Source organism: Charadrius vociferus, unplaced genomic scaffold (assembly GCF_000708025.1).
Source record: "Charadrius vociferus isolate BGI_N301 unplaced genomic scaffold, ASM70802v2 scaffold611, whole genome shotgun sequence".
In the NCBI taxonomy this organism is placed as follows: Eukaryota; Metazoa; Chordata; class Aves; order Charadriiformes; family Charadriidae; genus Charadrius; species Charadrius vociferus.
In genome coordinates this window covers 1,288,888-1,297,777 of record NW_009646844.1, presented here as the reverse complement: position 1 = coordinate 1,297,777, position 8,890 = coordinate 1,288,888, and the positions used below count along the sequence as shown (strand labels likewise).

Here is an 8,890-nt window from a genome sequence, read left to right as displayed (position 1 = left end):
AAAAGCACAACGCAAAATAACAAAAAAAAAAAAAAGCCCCTCCGTATAGGGCGGATGATCAGTGTACTCTTGAGTAAATAATGAGCTTTATGTGTTGTGCCTGCCCACGTGCTGCCCTCCCTGCGCGCCCTGTTCCCTACCAAAGTTTAGGGTGGTTCTAAGTTAGATATGATAAAGTACGATTTTAAATAGCTAAGAGAAATAAAGCTAATCATCCATAACACTAGTTAGCTGAAGAAAAACTACCAGATTTCTTTGGCGGGGAGGGACTTGGGCATATATGGAATCTCAAAGTTTTTCCTTTTTTGTTTTTGGTAGGTTTTGATTTAAATAAAAGATGGACTGGACTGGAAAACACAATGGGCCAAATGATACAACTAATGATGGAACAGTGGTACGACTTCGAGGCCTGCCATTCGGTTGCAGCAAAGAAGAAATTGTTCAGTTTTTCCAAGGTACCTCTAGTATAGTCAAAGTATAGTGACTGAGTTTTCTTGTATCTTTTACACAGTGTTTTGCACATTTTTAAGTTGTAATAGCTATTGATGGGGTGGATGGGAGGGACTGTGTTAAATTAGTTTACCTTAAGTACAAATTATGCCCTGTAAATAAAGTACAAATAACCATAGATGTAGTATGTATCTAATTTTGTCGAGGTGGTAAACATATTATGCATATTGGGATAACCTGAATGTTAGCATTTGGATCAGTTAAATTATTTAATTGGTAGCTGTATTTTCTTCATGTAACTTAGGTGGTTGTATTTTTGCATAGTTTAAACGGAAAAGTATGGCTAAATCCATAAATGTTTAATGAAAGATTATTGGCTTGTATTGTTGGGTGATGGGGGAAACAAGGTGGTTTTCTTTTTTCGTTGTTGTTGTTTAGATATGCTTTAAGTATTTGCTACAGATGGGAATGTTTCAGCCTTTAACACTGTTCCCCTTGATGGGGTTATTTGTCCTTGGGTTAAAGGGTTGGAAATCGTGCCAAATGGGATAACATTGACGCTGGACTACCAGGGGAGAAGCACAGGGGAGGCCTTCGTGCAGTTTGCTTCAAAGGAGATAGCAGAAAATGCTCTGGGGAAACACAAGGAAAGAATAGGGCACAGGTGGGGATGGAGAGTTTGGGATGGTGTTAAATCTTTATTTTTGGGGGTTGTGGGTCAGTAATGCTTTTGGGGGGGTTGGGGACCATTACATGGAACTGGCTGTTTTTAAGAATTTTTGTAACTGATCCTAAGTTAATTTGGGAAATACAGTAGATTTGGGGGGTGGGGGAGACAGTATTGCTCTGGGTAGTTTGCTAAACTCAGAAAATTTTTTCAATCGTTCTTGCGTAGGGTAACTTGTGATAAATGCTACTATAGCTAGACATTGTTTTTCAACAGTATGTTTGTCATACTGGAAAGACACGTTTTACGCTTAATTTGTACAGCTAGAATTTTCACATAGTAATTTTTGCCACTGTAAAGTGTTTTGTTGTGTTTTTTATACACTTAAGATTCTTACGGTTTTGAGGAGAAACTTAAGTTGTATGGTATCACTAGTCACTTCTATTGGATTGTACATTTAGTTATAGAAAACGTAGTATGGCCTTTTATAATATTCAGACAGCTTATGCATGTATTCTTATTGGTACCTCGAAAATCCTCTTTTATTAGATATATTGAAATCTTCAAAAGTAGTAAGAGCGAAATCAGAGGATTCTGTGACATGCCAAGAAGAATGATGGGACAACAACGACCTGGACCATATGATAGACCATTAGGAGGAAGAGGGGGTTATTATGGAGCTGGGCGTGGAAGTATGTATGACAGAATGCGTCGAGGAGGTGGTGGATATGACGGTGGTATGTTTATCTAATGAATGGAGGTTCTGTTGTCAGTTTCATGTTTCTGACGTCTTTGTCAAGAAATAAAGAAATGGCAGTAGCTGCAGTACCTGTTAGGTTTGACACACTTCTCTCAAGAGAATTTTACTTGTAACGTATCAAAAAATGTGGCTTAGTATTTAATATTAACGGAGTTAATAAGGAAACTGTATTTTCAGCAGAATTTTATCTCATTTGCATGTTTTAGTCTTTTTACTGTCTAAAAGAACATTTACGTTCGCACTCTGTTCAGACATCCTGATTTAACAGTCTGTAGAGGCTGTTTGCAAACTTCTGGGTGCCCAAAGACTGAAAAACTGACTGTTGTGCATTGCTCTGTGAATTTTGAGTAACAATGTAATCATTTCTTTCTCTCCGTTGCACAGGATATGGTGGCTTTGATGATTATGGTGGCTATAATAACTATGGCTATGGAAATGATGGCTATGATGACAGAATGAGGGATGGGAGAGGTAAAAATAATTTTTTAATAGTGTGTTTAAAAAGATTTTTATATTATTTGAGTTGTAAGACATAGTATTTCCAAGACAGAAGTCAGTGCTTTCTTTGTTAGATTATTTTGTAAAGAAAGAAGGTTGCTTTAAAAAAAAAAAGGTGGGGAATTGGGGAATCTCAGGAAAATGTAAATCTATTGCTTAGGATATCTTCTGGTTAAGTATTTGGGTTGATAGATGGAAAGTGTAAACATCTTACATTCACGGGCACAAAGTGTGAATGATTTCAGGAAAACAGTAGTGGCTTTTCTAGCTTTTCATGATGATCTTACAGGTATGTGGTTTTGTTTGGTTTGGGTTTTCTAACAGGCATGGGAGGACATGGCTACGGTGGAGATGCAGGGTCGGGTTTCCATGGTGGCGGTCATTTTGTTCACATGAGAGGACTGCCTTTCCGAGCAACGGAAAATGATATTGCAAACGTAAGTACAATGGGGAAAAGGGGTTTCTAATGGCCAGACTTTCCATGTTCTTGTCTTTCCTAGTCCAAACTCAGTTAAAGATTTCAAACAAGTGGTTGATAGCTTTGATACATCTGCTAACTAAAGTCACAGCCCTTTATGTGAGTTTTAGAAAGCTTTGTAGTAAATGAGGTTTTATAAAGGTAATGTCTGAGGTGAGATCACTGAAGAAGTCAGCCAGACTATACTTAACAATAATCTCTGTACTTTTTGCTCTTTCATTTCCATAAAAGGTGTATTGGAGAGAGAACAGTTGTTGCAATTAGTATCCTCATTTTAAGGCTTTCAGCTTGTTTAAGCTTAACTGAAGAGGTATAATTTTGTAAAAGAGCAATAGCAGATGTGAAGCTCTGATTGTAGTTTGTATATTAGTTAGCCTGAGACTGATTTTTAGGAGGGACAGGGAGGGAAGAGTGTCGGTAGCTGTGTTGGGTTGGAGGTGGCAGTATCCCGTGACTACTAAGACATCAGGGAATCTGGGTGGGAATACATTCTTGTGTCAGTGTAGATGAGTTGTGTGTAGGGGGAGAACTTTTCCTGGGATGTAAGGCCTCGTTTAAACACCGCTTTCCTGCAGGGGAGTACCATCTTTATTAGTTGCACCTTTGTTGTGTATATGCAGAACTCCACTCTGAAGTTTGTGCTCTTTAGTTTTTTTTGTTTGTTTTCTTTTAAATTGAGCCGTATCTTCTTCTATCAGTTCGTTTTCTTTAGTTTAAAGACTCCAAGAACAAGTGCCACACTTCAGGCTTTGATTCAGAGCATGTTATTGGGAGTTGAGTACTTGAGTAGTATGCCAGAGGTTCATTTGCTCGTGCTGTTTGCTAAAATGTCTGTTAGTCAGAAATATTCCTGTATCTCTGAGTGTTGTGGCAAGGAAGAGCAGTCTGATGGACATCAGCTTTTTTTGCATTCCATAAATATGTCCTTGCTTTAAGAAGTAATTTGGTTCTGCTCAGAAACAAAGTAATTATTTTCCTTTCTGGGATGGCATCATACTAGAACTTGTTGCTTAAAGCAATGTGTGTGGGCAGGAATTCTCGTTTGTATCTCCGCTTTTAAAGAAAGCTCCTCAAGCTCTGTAGCTGAAGCTCTTTGAGTTGTGTAATCGTAATAGATTTTTAAGTGTAGATTAACCTAATGTTGAAAGTCCACTATCACTAAGTAATACTTTGGAAATTAGTAATTAAATCTATGTGGTAGGATGAGATGAAATTAATGCATTTATTGGGTTTTTTTGCTTTTATTCTTAGTTTTTCTCACCATTGAATCCTATAAGAGTTCACATTGATATCGGGGCAGATGGAAGAGCCACAGGAGAGGCAGATGTGGAATTTGTAACACATGAGGATGCAGTAGCTGCCATGTCTAAGGATAAAAATCACATGCGTGAGTGTTGTGGTCACTTAAAAGCTTTCATTGACTGGGCTTTAGCAGGGTATATAAAAGGGTACGCTGAATAGAAGGGGTTAAACTGCATTTAACTTCACTTGCTGTGCAGGAAATGCACAAATCCTAAGACTTTTTGCCATTTACCACATTTCAAACTCACTTTGTGGGCTTCTGTTACTTGTAAGTCGGGGTGGGGTTTTTTTGCATTGTATCTCTGTGCATCTGGTGACTGAAACAAAACACAAAGTAAGGCGCTTTTCATTCCTACAGAGCATCGATATATTGAACTATTCCTGAATTCAACTGCTGGAGGTGGTTCTGGAATGGGAGGCTATGGCAGAGATGGAATGGGTACGCATCAATTTCAGACATAGCTGACATTTTGCCAAGCCTAATGAGTTCCCAGCTTCTAACGATGCCCTTCCTGCTTTTCAGATCAAGGTTACGGCTCTGTTGGTAGAATGGGAATGGGTAGCAATTACAGCGGCGGGTACGGGACTCCTGATGGCTTGGGCGGATACAGTAAGTAACAGTTCTGTTTTAAATGTATTTTGTGAAAACGTTGCTCCGTCCGTCTCTGGCGGGAAGGGTGGTGGGCGCTGCGTGCTGTGGCATATTTGTGCTGGGAGAAGGGGAAGGAGGGGAGTGGCTTAATTTAAACTGTAAAACACTTGGGGGTTTATGCGTTTTGCTACTGCAGCAAATGCTCATTTAGAATAACGGTGCTGAAGTATTGTTATTTTAGTATAAGTTAAGTCATCTTCAACCAACTGTTCTGTATTACCCATCACATTTTTTCTTTTTTTAAGGTATGTATGCGTGACCTTGTGTCAATTGTTTGCAGGTCGTGGCAGTGGAAATAGTGGAGGATACTATGGGCAAGGCAGTATGGGTGGAGGAGGATGGCGTGGAATGTATTGAAGGATAGCCTTGCTTCTACAAAACATCCTGGAAGAAAAACAGTCTCTGGTCTACTAGACTTTCTTACAAAATTTAATTTCTTTTGTATTTTAAGAACTTTATAATGACTGAAGGAATGTGTTTTCACAATATTATTTGGTAAGCAACAGATTGTGATGGGAAAATCTGTTTTCTGTAGGTTTTATTTGTTGCATACTCTGACTTTAAATAAATTTTTATATTCAAACCACTGATGTTGATACTTTTTATACTAGTTACTCCTAAGGATGTATTACATATTCAAGACTACAGTCGGTTTAAGATGTTGTACTATGGTTCAATAAAGGTGGTTGTCCTGTAACTCCTATGAACACCGATTCAGTTCTATGTAATTTTGGTGTAGTGAATGAGTTTGAAAAAAATCCACTTGTTTAAGGGGAAAAAGGTAGACAAATAGATTAGTTATTTGGTAACAATCTTTCCTAAACCCTTTTGATAAGTTGTATGTAGTAATTTCTCAATGCGGTGTAAAGCTGTGGAGGCTAAAAGTCATTGTTCTGGCTTCTTCCTTCCTTGTACTACCAGAATCTGCCATCATCCTCAAATGCACAGCTGCGTAAGCGAGTAGTGCCTGAGGTCTGTGCCTCTGCACAACCAAGCAGCAACAATTATTGCCACGCTTTGTCGTAGAACTCTCGGTACTGCGTTTCACAGGTGTAATGTGCAAAGCAAACTAAAAACTAGCACAGCTTTTAGCTAACATGAAATAGCTTTGAATTAGCTAGATTTGACCTAACTACTTAGTACTTTTTTCACAAACACTGCTTTTGGCAAGAGTGGGGGATTTGGAAGCAAGACTTTTTTTTTTTTCATGAAATTATTGTATTTAAACATGGTTCAGCTTTATTTTTTTGCTGCAGAGCTGATTTGTCTGTATTTGTTCCAAACTTGATGAGCCACTATATGGATGAGCTCATTAGAAACAAAGTATCTCTAAAAGCCCAATACTTGTTAACTAACACACAACCCAAACAGGTTGATAAAACTTTTTGTGCATTTGTGACATGTAAGATATGTAAGAAACTATTGTTTGAAGACAATTAACATACCTGATGTGTAATGAAAAAAGGTATTTATTCTTCTGAGCCAGTGTGATCTCCCAAATTAACTGCTTTGTCCTCAATGCCTCCCTTAAAATGTCAAATGTGATCTTGGGTATTGAAAGTCTGTCACCTGTTCTGCTAGTACTGTGTTATATATGTAATAAATGTCTTCTTGTGGGAGAGAGGAGAATGGAGTTTATTTCACTAGAGAGTGTGGTCTTGTGTCACAGTGACTGGAAGTAAAAGCGAGAGGGTAACTGGCAGAGGAAGCTGTCCAAGAACTGGAGTATTTTTGGCTAGGAAGGGGAGGGAAGATGGCTCGATCATAACACAGTCATCCTGCAGGGCTTTCTTTTAACTCGGTGCTCCTAAGAACTAGTGGGTTCCTTGTTGCTGAAAAAAACTAACACAAAACTAACACAGTAAAGGTCAGGATGAGAGTCAATCCAGTTGCAGAAATAAATAAATCGGGTAGAGGACATCTGCACTTGATGGAAGCACGTTTTTTTCTGTCAGCATAGCAGACAGCTGTACCAGTTCCACACCGGGGTGTACTTTGTGTTCCATTTTGAGAGAGGGAACGCCAACACCAGTTCAAGACTTCCCTTTTGAGAGCCAGCAGGGTGTTCCGCTTCGAGCTGTTGTGTATAACCAAGCACTGCGAAAACACACTGAACTTGAGTCCTGACGAACAGCATCCCACTGCACAGGATGGCGAGTCCCCTCAGCCTGTCCTGCAACAAGCTCCACGCAGCCTTCCACCTTTCCAGCCACTTACAGTTCCTTTTGATGAACGGAGCAGGTACCCCACAGATCGTCCTATGCTCAGCGTGAGGGTGAGTTACAATCACAATCTGTCGAAGAATGGGGTTTTATAGAAAGACAAAGATACAGGATTAATAATAGTGTGCTCCAAACAACTGCTAAAAGCAGGCCTGGTATGTAGGTTGATGCTAAGGGAAATAAAACCACATAGAACATACAGTGTTCACTGTTTTGTTCAAGGCAGAAGTTTTACTTGGTGAAAGCGATCTGAGTAATTATATGCTACTTCAGTGACATCTTCCCATGCAAATATGGCAGCACAGAAAAGAGGAAAACATTGCAGTTAAGTAGTAAAAAATGTATTGCACATTACGGAAATTTGTATTTAAAAAAAATGTCCTGTTTTAAAATTCATTTTGTTTAGTTAGTTTTTGAAAAAACACTTTTTAAAGCAGTAGAGATCAGCATCATCTCTGTCCCAGCTCAAACCCTGCTGCCTCCACGCCTGCCCCACACCAAGCCCAGCAGCAAACTCTTAGAATACTGCCGGGAAGCATACGAGCAGCACCTGGAAGCATACAACATCAGCATCGCTCCCCACTCCCCAACATATGCAAACACCTTCCTAAGCAACTTGAACAAGTCATACTAGAATACTCAAAAGACTCTGAATTACAAGTTTAAATAAAGTGACATTATTCCCATAGTTAAGTGGCAGATCAATTAAATTTATTTTTTTTCCAAAAGCTATTTACAGATTTACAAGTATTTGTTTTGTATTTTACAAAAAGTTACATCAGGTAATTTTAAAAACATTTTTCTTTACAAAAGCTACACAAGCAACTACACTGAGGTGTTAAAAAGAACAGCTGTATTAGCTTTTAGAATATTAACTAAACACCTATCCTCGAAAGACAATGCTAAGCTAAACGAAGTGCAAGAAAAATTAAAAGAACTGTTTCAAAGCCTCCCTTTCTCCTGTTAATGAGAACATTCCAAGCCCCTGGTGGGGCGGAAGGAACCACTGGGCTGATAGTTCTGCTGGCCAGAGCGTGGAGATTCCAAAGCCGGACCCCCTGGCATGAGCAGCTAAAGGGCAGAGGGTAGATTGGTTCTAGCGCAGTGACGTGGAAGCCAGGACAATTTATCAACGGATGTATTTGTATTTGCCTACGGGAAGAATACGGATTTACATTCCAGCAGAAGTTACCACAGAGCATCAGTGCGAAGAGTGGGCAGACCTAGACGTACTCAAAAGTGCTCTGGAAAAAACCAATGAAGCTTAGGAACAAACTCTGGAAGTTTGAGAATGATGATGACAAAATAAGGAAGAACCTCCCTGTCCAACACAGAAAGGACACAGTCCCCAGTATTTAATCCTCGTCTGTCTCGGCGGCAGATTCACTCTGCTTCTAGAGCTATACAGTGACTACATGTACGAGCTCGAAAGCATAACTTACATGAAAATAATGGAAAGATACTTGTTCAAGGTTACAGACAATGTTAGGCAAAAGTTTTGTGATGGACATCTCTTAATTGAAACACGGATATGCCAAATCAATAGTTAATTTAAAAAAAAAAAAAAATCATTCAGCAAAACGCACCTTCATTCCTGCAGTGCCCAAAGGCACTGTTTGTTATCCATCCGACATCTCCCCTTACACTTGTGACTACAAAGAACAGAGTTGTCAGTGCAATATTCTTGGATGTATCAAATCTTTTGATAATTGAGGGGAAGTAAACAAATACAGTATTTGGCAACAACTTACCGGACCATTGCATTAATTGCGTTTACTTTTTTAAAATATAATTTAAAACCAGCTACTGCACAGTTTTGCCTCACAACAGCATATCCCAGGCACATTCTGCAGCAGAATTG

General features: G+C 39.1%; 1 protein-coding gene across 2 annotated transcripts; it reads left to right on the top strand.

Moving 5' to 3' along the window:
• Window positions 1–318: 318 nt before the first annotated feature.
• HNRNPH3 (heterogeneous nuclear ribonucleoprotein H3 (2H9)) lies at window positions 319–5,393 on the top strand. 2 transcript variants are annotated; one of them, XM_009893946.1, is made up of 9 exons: window positions 319–455; window positions 976–1,114; window positions 1,667–1,809; window positions 2,262–2,348; window positions 2,700–2,812; window positions 4,105–4,240; window positions 4,514–4,594; window positions 4,679–4,765; window positions 5,088–5,393. In XM_009893946.1, the coding sequence occupies exons 1-9, from the start codon at window positions 338–340 to the stop codon at window positions 5,162–5,164; spliced, it is 981 nt and encodes a 326-aa protein (XP_009892248.1). In that variant the 5' UTR covers window positions 319–337; the 3' UTR covers window positions 5,165–5,393. The 2 variants fall into 2 exon arrangements, with proteins under 2 accessions (XP_009892248.1, XP_009892240.1); XM_009893938.1 differs by having other exon boundaries at window positions 1,667–1,854.
• Window positions 5,394–8,890: the final 3,497 nt, after the last annotated feature.